This window comes from Lampetra fluviatilis, chromosome 42 (genome assembly GCF_964198595.1).
Source record: "Lampetra fluviatilis chromosome 42, kcLamFluv1.1, whole genome shotgun sequence".
In the NCBI taxonomy this organism is placed as follows: domain Eukaryota; kingdom Metazoa; phylum Chordata; class Hyperoartia; order Petromyzontiformes; family Petromyzontidae; genus Lampetra; species Lampetra fluviatilis.
Window position 1 is genome coordinate 7,160,330 of NC_136316.1, and position 22,474 is coordinate 7,182,803.

General features: G+C 50.0%; 1 protein-coding gene across 1 annotated transcript in view; it reads right to left on the reverse strand.

The window, feature by feature from the left end:
- BEAN1 (brain expressed associated with NEDD4 1) overlaps positions 1 to 18,431 on the reverse strand; it is a 70,352-nt gene extending 51,921 nt beyond the window's left edge. The window contains exons 1-2 of the mRNA XM_078875759.1: positions 17,727 to 18,431; positions 11,118 to 11,177 (exon numbers count right to left, since the gene is read on the reverse strand). Of these exons, the coding sequence (XP_078731885.1) occupies positions 11,118 to 11,145 (28 nt within the window). The 5' untranslated portion in view covers positions 11,146 to 11,177; positions 17,727 to 18,431. The remainder of the gene's footprint in view (positions 1 to 11,117; positions 11,178 to 17,726) is intronic.
- Between the last annotated feature and the right edge of the window lie 4,043 nt (positions 18,432 to 22,474).

Below are 22,474 nucleotides of genomic sequence, written 5' to 3' on the forward strand. Positions count from 1 at the left end.
AACATATAAAAACATGTTTCAAAATATGTTTATTTTTTATGATAGAATATAGTATTGTCATCAGTATGACATAAGTATACCAAGTTTGCAGTCGATACCACATTGGGAAGTGTGTTAAATTTGAGTTACAAGATTTGAGGATACAACAACGACAACAACAACAGACAGCGTGTGATAGGGTTTCAATTGTGCAGGGACATGGCAGTTCGTCTCCCTTGTCTCGCTGGTGGCAATGTTTACACGGCGCACCAGCTGCTCGCGTTTCATACCGAGTCGACCTAGAGGAGGCCGCGTGACCGGTTCACACATCCGTCACCGATGTTGGGAACAGAACTGTGGCCACTGGGTTTTTGTAGAGCGGTACACGAACCACTGCACTACAAAGACAAAGATCCCACATATAGCCTCGACATGCTGTTGGGGCAAGTGCTGTTCGCGAGTAGCACCGATGAAGGTCACACGAGGGGGGGAGGGGGTGCCAGCACCACGCCCGGCCACCTTTGCCTCCCCATTGGCGATATTTACACACTCATTCGAGGCTGCACGTGCGTGTGTGTGTGTGGGGATCGGCAGTGTAGCGGTTAACGCGCTGCGACACGAACCACAACCCCCTCGTGTGCCGTTCCGGCCTTAATAGGTGCTCGCTATCAGCACTTGCCCCAACAGTCTGTTACAGGCTATACGGGGGGAATCTATTTTTGTTCATAAGCCATTGCAAAACACTGGATGAATCCCGATGAGTTGTTGCGCTCGCTGCTGTTGTGTGTTTTTGTTGTTGTTGTTGTTACAGAGAACGCCACGGGCACGGAAGTGAGAGTCGCTTTGCTGATACAAATTGAAAAGGGAAATGGAGGAGCGCTCCGGGTGTCAAGGAGAACGCCGATTGGATGTCGCGTGAAGGCGTCGCACGCGCGAGTCTGCAGACGCATCACGTGTGACGCGACGCACGCGCGTGAAGTCACGTGTCTGCGCACACGCGTTATAAAGTCACGTGTCTACGCACAACGGGTTATAAAGTCACGTGTCTGCGCACACGCGTTATAAAGTCACGTGTCTACGCACACGCGTTATAAGGTCACGTGTCTACGCACACGCGTTATAAGGTCACGTGTCTGCGCACACGCGTTATAAAGTCACGTGTCTACACACGTGTGTGTGTGTGTGTGTGGCGAGCGGGGTTATCCCACTGCGCTAAAAGCCCGTGGGGACCCGAGTTCGATTCCCAGCTACGAACGACATCGGTGCAAACGTAATATCAGCAATCCGCGCTGACCAGCGTGGTGACGTATGGCCAGGCAAACCCCCGTGACCGAAATGGCACAGTCAGGCGATGGTCCAGCAGCGGATTGATGGGAAAAAACCCGAATTATTGACTCAAGGTTGAGTGTTTTTTAATCTAAATTTCTTCACCACCAGACGTTTTGACAGATCTATAAACAGCAGGGTTGCGTTCTGTCATCGAGAGGAAATAATTCATTTTGCGGGTGGTCGGGATGGGGTTCGGCGATGGCTCGGGCTTCACATCGAGCAGCGGATTGGCAGATGGCTGCGAATCTGTATTCATTATCATTGACAGCACTAATGCTCCATCAGTCTGTGTATCTCAATAGGCGCGTGGTGGCGGCGGCGGGGAGGCGGGGAGGAGGAGATTCTTTTTCGTTCTGGTTTGCTCTGCGTCAATCTCCAGCTTGTAATCGCCAAGCCCCGATGTGTCCCGCCTCCTGTCCCCTGGCAGCGTCCCCCTTGGGAGCGGCAGGCCCCCGCGAGCCGAGTAGACCGGGCCCCTTAAATTGCTGGTGGCAGCACTTGCCCTCGATGTCACATTACCTTGTTGCAATAAGCCCGGAGTGATGTAAGCCAGAGTGATATTAATCTGGTTACGCCGAATAAAAAAAATCGTAAGCAATGGAATAAAGATATATATTAAATAAAACGCCAAAAATGCTTTATACAAAGAGGATAAAGGACAGGACCCCGATGCCTCTAAGGGCCCCCCCACCTCCCATGCACCTGGTGACGTTTCCTCTTGGAGATTGGATATGTACGGTGAGAAAGAAGTTCAACATGGCACCACATACAGAGCTTACCCGTCTCTGAAAACAGTGGCGCTGTTGCACGGAAAGGGGCCTTATTTCCTTACCTACATATTCTCCAGGTTCCAAGGTAGGTGGGTCACCTGACTAACAGCCACAGCCATAGCGGGATGCATACTGGGTGTGGTGTGCCGGGTGTGTGATTATAGGAAGCCACTGGAGCCATGCACTTTTACATCTAGATTGAAAACTCGTTTCTTCAGAACCGCTTTTGCGCTTCGTTTGCTGTCCCCCACCCCCACACCGCGCGCACCTTCGATTAGCGCGGTTGGCTGCGTACGGTGAGAACTAAGTTTAACACACACGCACGTACTTTCATTTCCAGCTGGCCGAGCCTGCGCTGAGCGATGTCCCAGCGGTCTTGTGCCGTCGCGGGCGCTCCAGCTCGCGGCAGTTCCCGCTGTTCAATTTGCTGCTGATTTGACCTATGGGACGATGGCCCTTGCGCTGGTGCGCGGATGCCAATTTACATTTTCCACAAATTCCGAGGGCGCAGAGTTCGAAATTTAGTTTCCACGACGCGTCGAGGCAAGCGGCGCTGAAAATAACTTAAAATGCATTTCCACTGGCCCCGTAACACGTCGTGTTTCTCATACTCCGGTAAGCTTGTTAAATAAGGGAAACAAAAAATATCGGTGCCCTTAAAATAGTTTCCGGCTCTCTGCTTTCGGGTACAAAGTTGGTCGAGACAGGTGAAAATGGCACACGTTGTGATGTGAACTCGAGTGAGATTATATATGCCATCCGGAGTGTTTTCTGGGATGCTGCGGGGCTCTCTGTGCCAAGCGCTCAGCCGTGAACAGACAGAGAGAGAGAGACCTGGGGAACAGGGCAGAGAGAGAGAGACTCGGGGAACGGGGCGGAAAATTCTCGGGGGGAAAGGGCGGAGGGGAGATTCGGGGCACGTGGTGGAGGGAGTCTCGGGGAACAGGGGAGAGAGAGACTCGGGAACAGGGGTGATGGAAACTCGGGGAACAGGGCGGAGGGAGACTGGGAACAGGGCGGTGGGAGACTCGGGGCACATGGTGGAGGGGAGAGAGACTCGGGGAACAGGGCGGAGGCTTTTCGTCCGTGGACGTTATTTTTGAATAGTCCCAATTTAGAGGAGAAAATAAGTCTTAACCAAATAGTTGTTCAAAATCCGTGCGGGGAATTTGCAGGGTACGGTCTGTAGTGGCGATAGTGTGGTGGTGATGGTATACATCGGTGGTGGTGGTGTTGGCATTTACGGTGGAAAAAACGGTGTTGATGGTCGGGCTTTAGTGGTATTACGCTCATGGAAACAAATCGCACGTATATTTGATATTCGTGCCATTCTCAGTCACCATATTTTACAGACGGGTGTTAGGCGTCTGCAACAGTTTCACAGTCAGGGGCGATGTTGCGATCTGGATGTTCTCCCCAATTAGACAATGGTCCACTCTTGCGAATGACGCCACGCGATCTCTAACATCCACCATGGTTGCAGGCGGCGAATTGGTATTTTTTTTGTACGTTTAATACCAACACCGCGCTATTAACCAGGGTGGCCTCTCGATTCGAACCGTGAACCTCTTGCAACAAGCGGCGACCGCGGTACCGCTGCAGGTTCTTGCCGCGTTCGCGCGTCCGTGCAAGTCGCGTGCACGACAGCTGCCGGCAGCGGTAGCCCTGCTGGACATTGATAGGTGGTGACGATGCCGACGATGATGATGACGACAATGGTGATGATAGTGCAGCGGTCGCAGTGGCCAGTCGTACCTTGCCCCCACACTGCTCGCATCGTGATTGACACGGTGCGTCTCAAGCGAGGGCACCTCACTGCCCGGCCTTCGTAGGCGGGCTCCGAAAACCGCTCGGTCGTGAACGGAGAGAGAGAGACTCGGGGGGGGGGGAACAGAAAAAGGGGGAGCAAAGGTTTCCCGTTCGTTCAGATTATTTTTGAATGACCCGGCAGTAGCCTTGCGAATTCCCAATCGGGTTCGCGAAACTGTTCTTGTCATTGACTTCCTCCCCCCGCCGCCCACCCAACGCCAACATAAAAATATATACAGCATCTTACGCAACTTCTAAATTCATCTTAGGGGCCTGAGAACACTGTGTGCATTCCGAGACGGCGGTACGAACTTACGTAGCCGTTACCGCATCGCAACTCACGTAATGCGGAGGTTCAGACGTTTCCGTCGGCAACCCACAGCGCATTTTTCCACCCCCGGCGCACCACGTCCAGAATACCCCTTCGCCTTTTGGCTGTGGCCATCGGTCAGGTGCCTGCTCGAGTCTGCTTCCGGCGACTCGGAAACATGTCCGCTCACAAATTGCTCTCCGAGTGAACGCGCAGCCCCCTTCGTCAATCCACTGCTGGATGAGGGCCTCCCCGTGCGCTCGCAGCTCGTGTTGGTTTCTTTGGTCATACTTCACCACGCTGGGTCGGCGTGGGTGGCTAAAACAGCGGGGAGCATAGACGTCGGAGGCGAGTACAGTACAACAGTGGCTTTCGCTGCGCTGTCCTCTGTTGCGCACCACGTAACCCCGCAGCCTATAACACCTGTTAAGTATGGTGGCCAACCAGGCAAGCAACATCCAGGCTCAACTCTGCTCGGTGTCCAAGATCTGACCGCAGTGTGTCTACTCTTTCTCTTCCGGGAGAGGGGAGGCGTAGCATAGAGGCTCAATGCTCTGCGCTGTGGACTTGGCTACCCGAATGCCATTCCTGGCCAGGGCTAATCGTCTGTGTCGAGTGAAATCTGAACCGGTTTTGGGGAAACCCCTTTCGCCCATCCGCGCTGACGAGTATGGTGAAGTACGGAGAAGTGGATTGCCACCTCAATTGTTTCTATTTTTTGTATTGTGTTATATATCTGCAGTATTCATTATGCACACACACAAAATACCACATTAAAGAAATTACTATTCTCCAATGCATCTTATTCTCAGCCACAACTCCCACGATGGCATGGGGTTGGTGGCTCTGATTCTCTCTCTGCTTGTGCTTCTATTCCGTAGCTGCTCTCTACTCACATCCACTGGCTGTCCTCATAACTCACCTCAGCGCATCCTCCCATCTCCCCACCCCAGTCTCCCTCTACCCCATCTGCCCTGCACGCACAGCACCTCCATAGCCCTTCTCATCTCTGGGTCTGTATGAGTCCGTGAGTCTGTGGGTCACTATGTGAGTGGATTACTGTGCGAGTCTATGGGTCTCTACATGAGTCTGTGGGTCTCTGTGTGGGTCTCTGGGTCTCGATGTGAGTATGGGTCTCTACGTGAGTCTGTGGGTCACTATGTGAGTCTATGGATCTCCACGTAAGTCTATGAATCACTGTGTGAGTTTCTGGGGGTCTCCACGTGAGTCTATGGATCACTGTGTGAGTCTGTGGGTCTCCACGTGAGTCTATGGATCACTGTGTGAGTCTGTGGGTCTCCACGTGAGTCTATGGATCACTGTGTGAGTCTCTGGGGGTCTCCACGTGAGTCTATGGATTACTGTGTGAGTCTGTGGGTCTCCACGTGAGTCTATGGATCACTGAGTGAGTCTGTGGGTCTCCACGTGAGTCTATGGATCACTGTGTGAGTCTGTGGGTCTCCACGTGAGTCTATGGATCACTGTGTGAGTCGGTGGGTCTCCACGTGAGTCTATGGATCACTGTGTGAGTCTGTGGGTCTCTAATCTCCACAGCCCTTCTAATTGCCTCCTCTTTGTCTCTTCTGACCACAAGCCCAAACCATCTAAGTTGACCTCCGTGACCTTCTCAGATACATTAGTGACCCACGCACTAAATATACAACCTCTTAACTCTGCCTCCTTTCCCTTGGAAGATTCATTCGCGACATTCATCGGACTCGACTTACACGAAACGCGCATCTCATTTACTGGAGCGGGAATTAAAAAAAAAATTGTACCGCTCAAATATTTTGTGCCGGGATTACGAAGACGCCGATGACGACTCCGTGCGGCTGTATTGATCGTATCGTCTTGTGTTATTTGTGGTGCGGGGGGCGGGGGGCGGGGGGGGGGAGTTTTCATCGTCAGCCGCCTCTGGGCGATTTGTGTCTTGAAATATATATTTATTTATGTCCGCATGGGTTCAGCTCGGCACGTTCAATCGCTCTGAGCGCATTAATGTGACAGCCAGTCGCACACACAACAGTCGCGCCCGCGCGCGTGCACGCTGCTCAAATATGTCAATTAGTGACGGTGAACGATAATAAACCATAATGGAGGTTGTTATTGTTGTTATGGGTTTACTCTCCAACACACAACCGGTGTGCTGTCCTCGTAACGACTTGGCGTGTTCTATTGACGTGACAAACCTCACTAGTTACGCGATCTAAGCCAAAAAAAAACCTGCATTATGGATAATATTCGTCTAGAAAGCCTCCTATTGAGTGTTAAACAAACGATCGTGAGTTGATCACGTGTTAAACAAACGATCGTGAGTGGATCACGTGTCAAACAAAAGATCGTGCGATGATCACGTGTTAAACAAACAAACGATCGTGAGTTGATCACGTGAGTTGATCACATGCTCCTGTCGGCGGGGAAGAAGAAAAATAAGAAAAAAACTCATTTTTCTTACGAAAAGGAACCGCGTTTTAGTGTTGCCTCTTTATTTCCGACGTATTTACAACCGTGAGAAATAAACGTTTCTTTGGGGGGGGGGGTAAGTGTACGTTGCAGGAAGATTATCGTAACGTCTGTTTAAATTTGATTTAAGCGACTTATCGGTAGTGCGCAGCGTAATGGATTGGTAACGCGCGCGAGGTCCTAAACACGTCCCTCGTTCCCATCCGCCTCAAACCACGTGGCTGGGAGGCGTCACGCGGTGATGACACGCGTGCCTCAACGGAGAGAAAGTTCCGAGTTCGATTCTCGACTTGGGTGCATTGTGTGTGTGTAGAGTTTGTGTGTTCTATGCCCATGCCTGTTCGGCATGGATTGTCTCCGGGTTCTCCGTTTTCCTTCCACACACAATGCAATTGATGTTGGACAACACATCCCGATACTGAAAATCAGCTAGACTTTACTCCGTTGGGATTACACAATGCAGCATCACCGTCATCATCACTGGCTGCGAACAGCGAAAACTTGGCAGGACCCTCCTTAGGAAGAATCTTGGGACTCCTCTGGGTAAACAATCATCAACATACAAATTCGAATATTAAGTGGGGAATTGGTAGCACTAGTTCGCGCCCTGCCCGACGATCCGGATGACCTAAGTTTAGTTCCAGGCCACATATCTGAACGCAGTTCACCTCTGTACTTTGAAATAAAGATGAAAATTTCTCAACTTCCACTTCTGCAGAATTAAAGCAATATATATGAGGGAATTCATATTTAAATGCGATCATTATATTCATCGTCGGCAGACTACAAAACCCAAAGTATGAATCTACACGTGAACACGTTACTCTTATAAATGAATAAGCACAGTGGTTTGTGAGGTGGTGGAGCGGTGGTGCAGTGGTTAGCGAGCATTGCTGTAAACCTGTAAAAGCTAAGTTCAATTCCGGGCCTCGGCTAGCATCAGAGGCGAGTAATAATTTGACCAGTCCTGGGCGTCACTCCATTCACCAACCCACTATGGCCAGCTTAGTGAAGTATGAGCAAGCGATTGAAATGCATGGGCAGGCCTTCATACAACATTGCATTGGCAAGGGGTTGTAGACGATCATTAATAAGTATTATTAGTTTTTTATTTTAAAATCACATCAACCTCCAAAAAAATGTGAACAAAGGAATATATCCTCCCACGGCAACTGCTCGTTCGTCACGTGGTATATGTTTTTACACAACCAAATATATTTGTTCTTAAATATCACATCTATGTAAATGTGTGTAACGTTCAGCCCCTTGTAAAAGTACCTACTGGACGAAGGCCTCCTCCATGCCAGGCAGGTGGTAGGTTTTGTTTGACCAAACTGCACCAACACGCTGCTCCACTGCGTGTTGGTGCACGCAGCGAGCAAGGGGATGGGAGCATCATAGTACACCGCAACAGTGGAGTTCGCTGCACTGCACTCTCCTGCACACACACTGTGTGTGTGCGGCTGCAAGGCAGCCTACAGCACCTGTTACGCAATACATTTTGGCCCATCCAAGAACTGCATGCAGGCCCAATTTGTGTTCAACTTTTGAAGAGATCGGGGACACGCTGGGTGATTGGGTATTTGTTGTACCTTCTGCAGTATCGTCTGCAGTCGGCCCTCAGTATCTTTAAATAGCCGGCAGCAGCAGGAGCAATATGTCATTGCTAATATTGCCATAGCTACAGTGGCCATCAAGATGGGATCGCGTACATATAGAACACTGCCGATGCAGGGAGTGGTGTAGATATTAATGGTGTTCTGGACGGGCTCATAGAATTGACATGTTGGTACGCGTATAGTCGAGTCTCTGGGTATTGGGTATAAGTAGCAACATCTGAAACCATACTTTATTAGTGTGAGCCACCAAACAGTATGGCCCAGAGGCCGATGTATGTTTTTCACAGGATATTATGGCCAGTCTAATGTTCCACATTGCTTTAATTCTATTTGCTTCGTCACTGCACGAGTGCCTGACTTTCATTGTTTTGCTTTTATCATTTTGGTGACCCTCTATTCAGTGTTGCAAATGAGAATCCCCCTGTTGGGTTTTCTTGGGATCTCATCCCGTCAAAACAAAGGCACGTGACTTCTCAAGACAAACCCTTACAAATGCACGACCCCTCCATCATCATCAGTGAACCAATAAGTTTGACACCCATGCAGTGTAAAGATACTCGTCGATAAAATGTGCCCGAAGCCTGTTACAGGGGGGTACTCATGATGAACAACACGCATGGTATTTATCTGACAACGTTGTTGGATGTGATCGTACTCTTTGGTTCTTTCGGTAAAGTCCACGTAGGCATGAAATATAAAATAAATGAAATCACGACGTTTCAAGAAAACAATTGTTTATTGCCGCTGTGGTTTGTCCCACCTGATGACGGACGCTTGTGTTGCGCCCGAAACGTCGTGATTTGATTTTTTTTATATTTTATGCCTACGTGGACTTTACCGAAAGAACCAAAGAGTATGGATCCCTTGCAGTCGCGAAAACTTTAAATCTAGAATGGAGGTGATCGTGTTCGTGATGGCGGTGGTGCGCTGATGGTGGTAATCGTCGTAGTGATCATGGCAGGGATGACACTGGTGGTATGCTCCAAGGAAGCATGCAACGTTGGGCAGACGTTGGCATTTGGTTGAAACTGTTGGCCCAACATTCCGACAGACCTGTTCTTCACCTGAGGACGGCTGCTTGCGTTGTGGCCGAAACGTCGTGAGAATTGTATTTTATTAGTACGGAGTTAGACTGATGGCTTTAATCTAAGTTGTCTTGTGGTTGTTGTTGTTTTTGATTTACAGCTTTCGTGACTGCAGGGATTCATCTTCTTGGTTCTTTCGGTAAAGTCACGTAGAAGGGAAATAATTAAATAATATTTTAATAATTTGCTTATTACTTTATTATGTCCCTTCTATGTGACTTTACCGAAAGAACCAAGAAGATGTTGGCCCAACGTCCCATGTTTACGAGGCTATTGGTAGTCACGACAAACGCGAGCATTGCGCGAGTGATTGTGGTGGTGGTGGTGGTGGTGGCAGCAGTGGTGTGGTACCAGCAGCCGTCGTCATATATTGTGGTGACACTAACGCGAATTGTGACGATCATGGTTACAGCTTTTATCGTGGACGTCACGAGCAGTAGTAGCCAACATGTCAGACATCGAGACACAAGAAGGCACATTGTCGATTTGACGAGGGTAACACGGGAATACCATCAAGTAATTTAGACGAACTCGCACACAAACCCCGAAAAAACCTCGATTATGGCATTTAGACTACCACTGAATATATATTTGCTTTACAAATCTAGACAAGATTTAACGATAATGCATATTAAGTGTTGCAATATAGCATTGTCATATAATAATCATTATTTTTAAAAAAACACATATATGGTACTGTAATAATATATGACTCAGGAATATATATTTGCCAGTGTCTGGCAAAAATGCTTCACTTTAGTCGTAGTAGTGTGCCGTGCCGGCCTTCACTGGTGCTAGCCAACAGCACTTGCTCCAACGGCCTGTTGAAGGTTATACGGGGGTTCTTTGTCTTTGTGCGCGGCACTCACTGTAAATCACAGTCTGCTGTGCGTGCGGAACGCAAGGGGAGTGCTAAAGCAAGGTGTCTGTGTGTGTCTGTGTGTGTGTGTCTGTGTGTGTGTCTCTGTGTGTGTGTCTGTGTGTGTATGTCTGTGTGTGTGTCTCTGTGTGTATGTCTGTGTGTATGTCTGTGTGTATGTCTGTGTGTGTCTGTCTGTGTGTCTGTGTGTGTGTGTGTCTCTGTGTGTGTGTGTATGTCTGTGTGTGTGTCTGTGTGTGTGTGTCTGTGTGTGTGTGTGTCTGTGTGTGTGTATGTCTGTGTGTTTGTATGTCTGAGTGTATGTCTGTGTGTATGTCTGTCTGTGTGTGTGTCTGTGTGTATGTCTGTGGGTGTGTGTGTGCGCCGTTCAGGATGTGAGTGGTGTCAGCGAGTATGACGTGTCCCCCTGTGACCGCTGTGCTTCCACCGCCACTGTTGCCATCATCATCATGAATATCAACAAGCAAAGACAAAGATCCCCCGTATAGCCTTAACAGACTGTTGGGGCAAGTGCTGTTAGCGAGCACCTAATGAAGGCCAGCACAGCTGACGAGGGGGTGGGTGGCCAACATCACGCCCGGCCGCCTTTGTCTTTTTAGTGGCGATGTTTACACACCGCACCAGGTACTCATTTGAGACTGAGTCGACCTAGGGGCGGCCCAGGACCAGTTCAGATTATCGTCACCGGTGTTGGCCGTGAGCGGGAATCGAATTCGGGCGGCTGTGTTGGTAGCGCGGCGCGCTGACCGCTACACTACCGCTCCCCATTCGCACACGCACACAGAGACACGCACTGAGACACACAGACAGACACACAGAGAGACACACACACAGCCACTGAGCGCCGTCCAGCCCAATCGCGACGAGCCTTACCTGCGAATGAACAAGCCGAAATCTCCATGCGCCTCCGATGGCTTAACCCATAGGGCCTCGCTGACGGTGCGATAGAGAGAGGGAGGGAGAGATAGAAACACATCATGGGGATTAGGAGCGAGGGGACAGAACCAGCAAACAACGGGTCTGGGACACGGCGTCACGCGCGCGCTCACGGCCACTGCTCACTCTGCCGACTCGGGGCTGACCGACGGTCACTCAGTTTGCTCCGAAACATCGTAGCCCGCCAAACCCACCCCCCTCCACTCCCCTATGCGAGCGACTCAGGGGACTGACGTGGCACAGGAGGATAATGGGGCTGAGTGGACTTTCCGATGGCTGGTGCCAGCGGTGACCAAAGATCGGCCTCTGAGCAGCCCCCCCCCTCCCCCGTATAGCCTGAAGGCTATAGGGGGGATCTTTGCCCCTGCTCTGTGCAGCATGTGCTGTTCAATGGGCAGTAGCGGTGTGGATGTGTGCTGTATATATGGGATTCGTGGTGATAATGAAATTGTGGCTTTGTGCTTTGAAATGGTAGTGTTTTTAGATGATGATGTGTTTAAAATAATTGACGATGCGTCTGCGTGTTTCAGATCATGATTATTATGGTGATATTGGAGCGATGTGGTTTAGACTGAGATGATAATGAAATTGTGGAGGTGCGATTTGAACTATGATGATGACGATGTGTTGTTGAGGATGATGCATTTTATTTAAGTGCACAATATTATAGCGATATTACGAGGGTATTTTTTTAGTCTGAGACGATGATACGTTTTAAATTATGGCGTTGAGAATAATTATATTACGCAGACGTGTTTTAATCGATAGGCCATTACCACTGATTGTTACAATGACTGTCATCGGCCAATCCGAGAAGGTTCAATTTATCTTTTGTACGCCCTCATATCTGCAATACAATTTCAATTAAATACCCTCCTGGGTTATTTTAAGAGACGTGGGTTTGGGCAGCGACTATCGTAGAGGAGGGACGAGACCGGTGACGGAATGTGAGCCACACGAGGGAGACTTCCCCCGACGGGAGCAACACGTGGAGGCGGAGTGAATCGGTGAGTGAATGAATCGGCGAGTCAGCCCGCAGGAGTGAGACGGACGGTGCAATCCCGACAAACAGACGACGTTCTGAAGCATTCATCCAGCAGTGGAGAGATCAAGGCCGTAGCCATGGAGTCAAGATTGGGGGGGACCAAATCTTCCATGGGGTCTGGGGGTCCGTCCCCGCCAGAAAAAAAATCTAAATTTGAAAACGAATTTCCTGCCATTTCCTGCCTAAAATATTACAAATTCACTAACACATGGGAATGGATTTTTTTATTTTTTTTAAACAATAATGTCTAATAGTGTATTGTATTACATTGCTCTGTTTTTTTCTTTTTTACCTTTTCTTGTTTCATTGTATGTAATGGCAAAGATTAGGGATTAATAAAGTACAACCATAAATCACAATCATATGAACAGAAATCTATTTTATAGCAATATATTTGGGGGGGCGGATATTTTTAGCATATTTGAATATATATATTATAATTACGGCCTTGGGATAATCACGGCGACTGCTACCCATGATGATTATATTTTAATGCGATGATGATAAGAATGCGATTACGGCAGTCTTCTTTGACGATGATGTGAGCACTCACCTCAAATCTGAGCTAATCATTTCATTTTCTCCTGTCAGGTAAGCAATTATTAACGCTATTATTATGCACTAAAGTAATACGTGCCCTTCATAATGAAAAAAATTAGAAATATGCGTAGAGCTTTTTTAGAAAGTATATAACTTGGCAGAGTGTTCGCTGGGCACCACTAGAAAGACAAGAGTCGTGATACCTAAGGATGTTTGGAGCAAGTGCCTACGGCACACGAGGGGGTGGTACGGCCAGAACCACGCCCGGCCGCCTTTGCCTCCCTCGTGGCGATGTTTGCACAACGCACCAGGAGACGAATTCGGGTGGCTGGGTCCGTGGCGGCAGTGCGCTAAACCACTACACGAGCGCTCCCGCCGGTGTCGTGGTGCAGTGTACACAAACAAAACAGACAAAGATCTCCCGTATAGCCTTAACGGACTTGGGGGCAAGTGCTGTTAGCGAGCAACTATGAACGTCGGTACGGCACACGAGGGGTTGGGTGGTCAGCACCACGCCCGGCCGCCTTTGTCTCCCTAGTGGCGACGGTTACACACCGCACCAGGTACTCATTTGAGGCTGAGTCAACCTAGGGAAGGCCCGGGACCGGTTCAGATAATCGTCACTGCTGTTGGTGGCCGCGAGCGGGAATCGAACTCGGGTCGCCGGGTCCGTAGCGCACCAAGACACACACACTCACGTACTTATCGACACAATACACACACTCATACTGCACACGTGTGCGCTGTATGTAATATGTATGGTATTGTGTAGTGGGGAGTGGTAGTGCAGTGTCGAGCGCACTGTGCTACAAACCTGACGACCTCAGTTCAATCCCCGCCCACTGCCATTAACAGAATCATATTGTAATCGGTGCTGGTCCTCCCCTAGGTCGACTCAGCCTCAAATGTGTGCCTAGTGTAGTGTGTAAACATCGGTACTGGGGAGACAAAGGCGGCCGTTAGCCCCGCGTGACCTTTGTATGTGCTTGCTAACCGCACTTCAACATCCTCTTAAAGGCTACACGGGGAGTCTTTGTCTTTGTAATGTACAGCTCCCATTCGCCAATTCACAGCCGGATCAAGGGATTGTTTGACCATACTTCACCACGCTGGCCTTCGCTGGTTGGTGAAGGTTGGGTTAGGATTAGGCTCACTGTCATCATTCCTGGTCGTAAATCGAACTGAGGTTTTTGCCTGGTTCATAGCGTCGCGCGCTAACCGCTGCACCACCGTTCCGCCAATGCACATGGACACAATAATGCCACTGCTACGAATCGTGAACACCGTGACCGTGGCTCGCCAGCATTTACGATCGTGCTGCACACACACGTGCCTCGCAAGGTAGTTCGCATTGCTCATTCCAAACACCGATCTCTGCGCTTACAGAACGAGGCGAAGAGATGGCAACGCTGACAATGATGCAAGATTTTCTGCGAAAGTTTCAAATGGCAAGTCCGATGGGGGGGGAGGGGGGGTGTGTGGGAAGTGGATCGCACAGCTGTCGATACGTAACAACGAGACGACATTTATTCAAGGCCACGTACTCATGCGTGCTTGGGTAATTTCATCAGCCATTATTAATCCACTGCTGGGTGAGCATCTACCCGAAAGCCCTTTGCCATCATTTCTCACGATCCTGCCATGCAAATGTTCCGCCTGGCGCATGCAACGCGAGCCAATTTCATCGCCCTGTCGTTCCCTTCTGCAATGAGGGCGCCGTGTCCAGCCCTAGACCCAACACCACCGCTTACTTCTATTTGCCCCTGTCCATCAATACATCGTGAAATAAAACACAGCCACCAACCCCGTGTTCGATAATCCAATTACAAAAGGCAGTCGACCACCGCCACACACCACCACCACCACCACCACAATCCCAAATCAATCTCCCCCGTGTCAGGAAAAAATGAATGCATTTAGAGTCTTGAATTATTAAGAGCGCAGTTGCTCCATTTACTGGGAAACGCCACAGTCGCGCATATTTGTGCTGCTTTTAACAATGGGAATGGATATAAAGAGGAGCCCAATTTGCTTCGTGGTATTTTTTTCTCCCGTGGTTGAAACTGAGATGATGGTTCATTGGATTGAAGAGTATCTCTTATCAGCAAATCGGTGCCGCTGCATCAACGTCTTCGTCATCGTTGCTATAAATCGTCGCTGCCTTCATCGTTGCCATCATTTGTATCGTCGCATGTATCGTCATTGGCATCACCACGAGCATCCTCGCATTCATCACCATCGCTGTCTCGTTACCAGCATAAAATTGTTCACGGTCATCGTCGTTCGCGTCACCGCCATCATCGTAATCCTGATCGTCATCGGTGTCTTCATGATGTCATCTTCGTCGTTATTATGAATTCGTGATCACATGAATAATACTCATCATCGTTATCCGCATCATCTTGGCACCATCATTGCTATCATAATTAATATTATAATAATCATCATCATTAACATCAACTTAATAATCATCATCTTAATTCCATCGACGTATCATTAGGCGTGACTATAAATGCACAAAACCACGCCAGACATCAACGGTATGCGCGCGCGTACCATGAATGCACGTGTACGCAAACACAACAGCACACACAAAGTCAATGCCAATTCTGCATTGATACGAGCTAATACGACTTACAATGGCCTATCAGCTTTTATCTCCCAAGAGCGCGCGTGCATGCGCGCGCCCGCGTGTGCAGTCATTACCAGCGCCCGTGAATGGATGGCTCGGCGCGGCTGTGATAGTGATTGTCTCGTTCGTGTGCCATTGGGGGAGCAGTGCGTCTGCCGTGAGTGAGCACGCATGTGCACAACAAAGACAAAGATCCACCCGTGTAGCCTCAACAGACTGTTGGGGCAAGTGCTGTTAGCGAAGCAGCTTTGAAAGGCCGGGACGGTACACGAGGGGGGTGGGTGGCTAGCACCACGCCCGACCGCCTTTGTCTCCCCAGTGCTGATGCTTGCACACTGCAACAGCTGCTCGTATCAAACACACGCACAGAAAATTGCGCCGCGTAATCGCCATGTCTCTACGCTTCAGCGTTAACACACCTGCAGGGCCCGCGTGTTCACGTGTGTGTGGCTCTGTACGCGTGTGTAAATTATTTAGACGGGTGCTGGGCCTCCCCTATGTCGACTCAGCCTCAAGTGAGAACCTGGTGGGGTGCTAAAACATCGCCAATCGGAAGACAAAGGCGGCCGGGCGTGTTGCCGGCCTTTATAGGTGCTCGCTAACAGCACTTGCTCCAACAGCATGTTAAGGCTACACGGGGGATCTTTGTCTTTCTGTAGTGGGGCGGGGGGAGCGGTGGCGCAGTGGTTAGCGCACTGCGCTTGGCCAACGTCGGTGACAAATATCTGAACCGGTACCGGGCCTCCCCTAGGTCGACTCAGCCTTAAATGCGTACTCTGTACGGGTTTTAAACATCGGTGCAGCATTGGGGAGATAAGCAAGGTTGGGAACGGTGGTGGCCACCCACACGCCCTTCGTGTGCCGTGCCGGCCTTCATCGCTGCTCGCTACAGCACTTGCCCCAACAGTCTGTTGAGGCTATATACGGGGTTCTTTGTCTTTGTATACGTGTGAGTGAACGCACTATTTGGTGATGCTGCTCTGTTGACAGTGGTGGCATTCGTCAATAACACCGTGGCCTTCAAATAAATAAACTCGCGTATCAGGCCATGGATGAAAAGGGGTCATTTCCCGAAACGTAGCCTATTTCTATTTATTTTTTTTAATTTTAAGGCAGTGTTATTAATGAATATGTAGAGGTGTTGTTGTTGTTGTATATATGTTTGTGTGTGTGAAGTATGTGGTGAGCGGTAGGATAGTGGTTAGTCCACTGCGTTCATGACCAATAACAGTGGCGAATATTGGAACCGGACTTTCGCCTCCCCTAGGTTGCCTTAGCCTTAAATTAGTACCTGGTGTAAACATAAGCACCGGAGAGACAAAGGCGGCCGGGCATGGTGCTGACCACCCACCCATGTGTGCGCAGTGCCGGCCTTAATAGGTGCTCACTAACAGCACTTGCCCCAACAGTCTGTTGTCGAAGGCTATAAAGGGGGATCTTTGTCTTAGTTCGTGTGAATGTACGAATGCATTTGTGTACGTGCAAGTATATACGTGAGTTCGCGTGTGCATGTACGTGCGGTCGTGTGTGCGCGTGAGTTTATTGTTCAAACAAGTATCCGTGAGTACATGCTTGCTGTACGCTGTGTTCATCTGTGTACAAGCGTGCGTGTGTTTTGTGTGTGTGTGTATATATGTACTATGTATGTGTCCCTCTTACAGGGGCATGTATACGTATGTATTTGTACGTACCCGTTCGTGTGCATACACGTTATTGTATGTGTCTGCATGTTTGTGTGTGTGTGTGTATGTACGCGTGGCGTGCTGACCATCACAGGTGTTCGCTAACAGCCCTTGCCCCAACAGCCTGAGTGAGTGTGTACGTTTGTCCATTGCATTTATGTGACCTTGTGAGTGCATATATGTTCATGGCCTGAGTACATGTACGTGTGTGTGTGCACATGTTTGCATGGGTATGTGTGAAAACGTGTGCTTGCGTGTGCATTCGTCAGTGCGTGTACGCGTGAGTGCATGTGTCAGTGTGTGTGTCAGTGCGTGTGTCCCTGCGTGTGTGTGTGTGTGGGAGCGGTGGCGAAGCGGTTAGCGCCTGCGCTGCAAACCTGGCGACCCGAGTTCGATTCTCGCTCACGGCCAACACCAGTAACGATTATCTGAACGGCTCCTGGTCCTCCCCTAGGTCGACTCAGCCTCAAATGAGTACCTGTTGCGGTGCGTAAGAACATCGCCACTGGGGAGACAAAGGCGGCCGGGCGTGGTGCTGACCACCCACCCCGTCGCGTGCCGTGCCTGCCTCCATCGTTACTGCACTTGCCCCAACACTCTGTTGAAGGCTTCACGGGGGATCTGTGTCTTTGTGTCAGGCGTGTTACCTGTCGCGTGAGATGCCCGGCGTCAGGTCCCCCAAACTCCGGCGAGGACGCTCCTCTTCACGAGCGCACGGGCAGGGGAGCCGCGCCAGACGACACCTCGAACCCTCTCTTCTCCTTTGACACGCGCGGCATCGCGGATTCTTCCCGAGGAATGACAAAAAAAACCGAGCAAAACTGCACGAATCGAATTTCCCTTACAAATATATTCTTCGTGTACTCCACCTCCTCCTTCCCCCTCCTCCTCCTTCCTCCTCTTCTTCCTTCGTCTTCTCCCTCGCGTTCACTCACTCGTGCACACGCTCGCTCGTGCCGTGCGTTCGCACGAAGCCGGCGGAACTGAAGTCAACGCCAGGACCGACCTGTGCGCATGTCCATGGGCATTCGAGGTTCATGCTGCTTTCGATCGGCCTCGCTCACAGAACCGCGCCCGCCCGCCCGCCACCTCGCTCGCTCGCTCGCCCCGCCCGCGTCTCCTCGCGATCTCTTCCCTGCCTGCAGTTTACCCTCTGGCTCCTCCGATGTCCTCTGTCTCGTCTCCGGTGATTCTCCCCTCCCTCCCTTCCTCCCGTCTCTCTGGCGAGCTCTCTCTCTCTGCCTCCCCTGCTCCCTGTGAGCAGCGTCTCTGTGGCTGCGCGTCTCTCTCTCTCTCTCAATGTGAGCGCGTCTCTCTCTCTCAATGTGGCTTTTCTGTAAATCTCTCCCTTCCATCCTCTCGTCCCCCTCCCCCCCACATTCGCTGCCAGCTCCTGTAGCTATGGCAACCGCTGGGTTTCTGCCCATCCTCACGCACACACACACACGCACACACACACGCACACGCGCACACGCACGTAGAGGAACGCCCTTGCACGTACTCGCACGCACTCAAATTGACACGAACGCGTGCACAGTCGCACGCGCATGCACGCTCGCCTACACATCTACTCTCGCACGCACATGCACGATCTTCCGCACGCAAAGGTCCCCCCGTCTAGCCTTGCACGGACTGTTGAGGCAAGTGCTGTTCACGAGCTCCTATGATGACCGGCACGGCACATCCACGCCTGGCCGCCTTTGTCTCCCTAGTGGCGATGTATACACACCGCACTTGGTACTCATTTTAGTCTGAGTCGACCTAGGGGAGACCCAGTTCAGATAATCGTCACCGGTGTTGGTGGCTGTGAGCGGGAATCGATATTGGGGAGCGCAGCATGCTAACTACTAGACTACCGCGTCCCACACACACACACATACACGCACTCATTCTCACATATGTACACGCACTCGCAAATACACACATACACTCTCAATTGCATACGCATCAGCGGCTAGACAACACACAAATAAATGTCTAAAAGCATCAAACATGTATTTAGCCGTTCTAATCGTTGGTGGGTTTTTTTGTGACTTTCATATTACTCGTGTCTTTCATTTATCCAGGAAAGCCTCACAGAGTCTCAATATTCGTTTTCATGAGAGTCCTGCATTGAGATGTTTATCCAATGAATGAGTTTCTGGCTTCGTGTGGGTTCATCCCAAGAGTTCGTGGAGGAAGCCCCGTGCAGACGAGGAACTAGCAGTGAAAAGATCCGTACAGATGGGTGTCACAATCCACTTGCTGGAGCAGCTCCGTAGTTCAGTGGCTTTCCCAAATCTGTGTGAGAAACCAACCCCTTGCACGGCCATCGTGCCAAGGTTTTTTTTTTTTAAATCGATACGAATTACCTTTGGGAACTTTAAAAGTAGAAAATGCCAACCTTTAACTTGCTTTATGGATTAGTTGTTTTTTTAGTGGCTTTTTCCCCCAGACTTTATTAGAACCATTATTTTAAAAACCAGGATGTTGTCACGCTGAAACGGTTGGCATACTGGACTTGTGATCCAGAGCTCGCCGCTTCGATCTCCCGGCGTGGAAAGTTGAAACAACGGCACCCATCTTCTTGGTTCCTTCGGTAAAGTCACGTAGAAGGGAAATAATAAAATAATATAAATAAAACATAATAAAATACAATCCTCACGATGTTTCGGCCACAACGCTAGCAGCCGTCCTCAGGTGAAGAACAGAATTGTATTTTATTATGTTTTATTTTTATTATTTTATTATTTCCCTTCTACGTGACTTTACCGAAAGAACCAAGAAGATGAATCCCTGCAGTCACGAAAGCTTTAAATCGAAATTCAACGGCACCCAGTTTCTTAAATCCCCGACGACCCTCCACCACCACCACCACCACCCCTCTCCACCCGGCGGTGTGAATGAGTTACACCACAGCGAGCCCATCGGCAGCTCACCGGTGGTGGGGTCAAGTGTGGTTACTGCCACCTTTATCGAAACGTCTGGCCCAGCCTGGAAGAGCAGAAATAAAAAAAATACCCTCGGATCTCGAGAGTTCTCTCTCGCGGAGGACCTTCCGCCGGCAGTGGCGTGAGCGAGCAATTGCAGGGCTGCGCCTTGACCCTTTTGCAATTACATTTTCCTTGTTCGTGTTGTTTGCATAAACAAATATATAACGAGAGCAGATTGGAGTGCCTTTCACAAAAAAATATAATGGAATGATATCATGAAAGTAACGTCCCCGTGTGACGAAGGAAGGTATATAATCAGCGCATTGCCCAGCGTGACGCACAGATCATACATGGGGACGTTGGAATTGCTGCAAAGTGCGCAGAGAAGCGTGAATAGGTTGCATGCTTGGAATCGCATTTAGAGGCAGAGAGACAAAACCACGTGGATCAAGAACCACACCCAACTCAGAGGCCCGTCGCACTGCGTTAAGAGACGTGAGTTGATAATTGTTTTTTTACCCTTTTATCTGGCAACAAAACTGACACCTTTTTACAAGGAGTCATGTTTGCATAGACCACAATACCTGCAGTCAAAATGCAAACAAAAAACATAACTCTGATAATGTGCACTGTCCTTGAAGTTGATTGGTCCACACCCGAGACAGCTTTCCTCAGATGACGCCAAAAGGCGCCTTTTGGCGTCATCTGGTCCAACCCATGTGAGACTAGGCTCTTGTAAAAAGGTGTCAGTTTTGTTGCCAGATAGAAGGGTAAAAAACCAATTATCATATTGTTACTGGCAAATGAGGTTCCCATTGTGTAGACGTGAGTTGGCGTGTTGAGATGGACGCATCTCTGGGAGGGGGTGATAGCAGAATGGCCAAGCTGGGCGATGGAATGCCGGCCAAAGGACGGATCGCACCATAGAAGCTCGCCACCGTGGAGATAGAGCGATGATTGAGGCTCACGTGCAAAGCTAAACTAAAACTAGACGATGTTTTTTTATTTTATTTGAACAGGTAAGGCCCAGTTAATAGCTCTTTTTCAGATGCGACCCGGCCACGTATGATAGATAGCGCAACGAAGTTGCTCATCGCGTGCGGCAAGTTATAGCAGCCAGACACTCTGAACGCGTGACGTTCGTTACGAATGTGGAGGAGAAAGAAAGCGGAGGAACCCGGAGGGTAGATCCACGCCACCGCGGAGAGCGAGGCACGCAAACTCCAAACATGGCAGGCATCGTCAGGGGTCGGAAACGAACCCACGACCTCCTGTGCACCGGGCGAGGTAGTTCGCATCTCGCCCACCTGCGGCGTGACGGAACGAGAAGGTTCGCAGCATCGCGGGGCCTTTGGGGCCGTCCATAAATGACGTCACGCGATTATGGACAATTGTTTACCACCCCCACTCGTCACACGGCGTCGCAAAAATTCAGACCCCCCCTCAAATATGACGTCACAAAGCTCTGCCCCCCCCCCCCCAAAACCATATTTCCATTTAGAAAATAAAAATGCTTCAAATCGCTTTAAACTAAAACTATTGGCATTGTAGTGCGTATTAAATTAAGTAGAACGTGTTGTCTATATTTATTTAAAGTTGCGCATTTTGATGTGACGTCATATTTCTCAACCCCCCCCCCCCCTCGTCACACATCGTCACAAATGTCTGACCCCCCCCCCCAGGTGCGTGACGTCATTTAAGGACGGCCCCTTGCGGGACATGCGTTGGCGCGAGGAGGCTTTCATCCAGCAGTGGATCGATATTAACCTATGGCAATGATGATGCGACTGCAAAGATGCTGGCACAGAAATAATACATGGAGAATAAATAATAAAAATAAAGAATAATATTTATTTATTTTTATTATAAATATTTTTAACTACGTGACTTTACCGAAAAAACCTAAGAGTATGAATTCTTGCAGTCACGAAAGCTTCAAATCTAGAATAAATAGATAATCACGTGGCACGCGAGGCAAGTTACTTGGTTCACTGCTCACGGAGTTCATGTATATTGAGGCATAGAGCACCGGAACACATTCCTGCGGAGGGAACTGGTAGGAACGTTGGGTTGCTCGGCCAATGGCCAGGGTCAACGGCGGCGTGGTGTATTCCGCAAATATGCCCGACTGTGAGGGCGGGCACAAGCCGGCGTGAGTAGGTTAAACGTTGAGTTTTATAAGGGCACCACGGGGTGACCAACCCCTCCCCACCCAGCCCCACCCCTGCGACCCCCCACCCAGCCCCACCCTCCCCACCCAGCCCCTCCCCACCCTCCCCACCCAGCCCCTCCCCACCCAGCCCCTCCCCACCCTCCCCTCCCCACCCAGCCCCACCTTCCCCACCCAACCCCTCCCCACCCTCCCCTTCCCACCCAGCCCCTCCCTCCCCACCCAGCCCCTCCCTGCACGACGGACGGACACAATAATCCCCTGTGGGCTGGTGTAACCAGGAGGTTCCTACCAGTATAACTTTATGCTGATT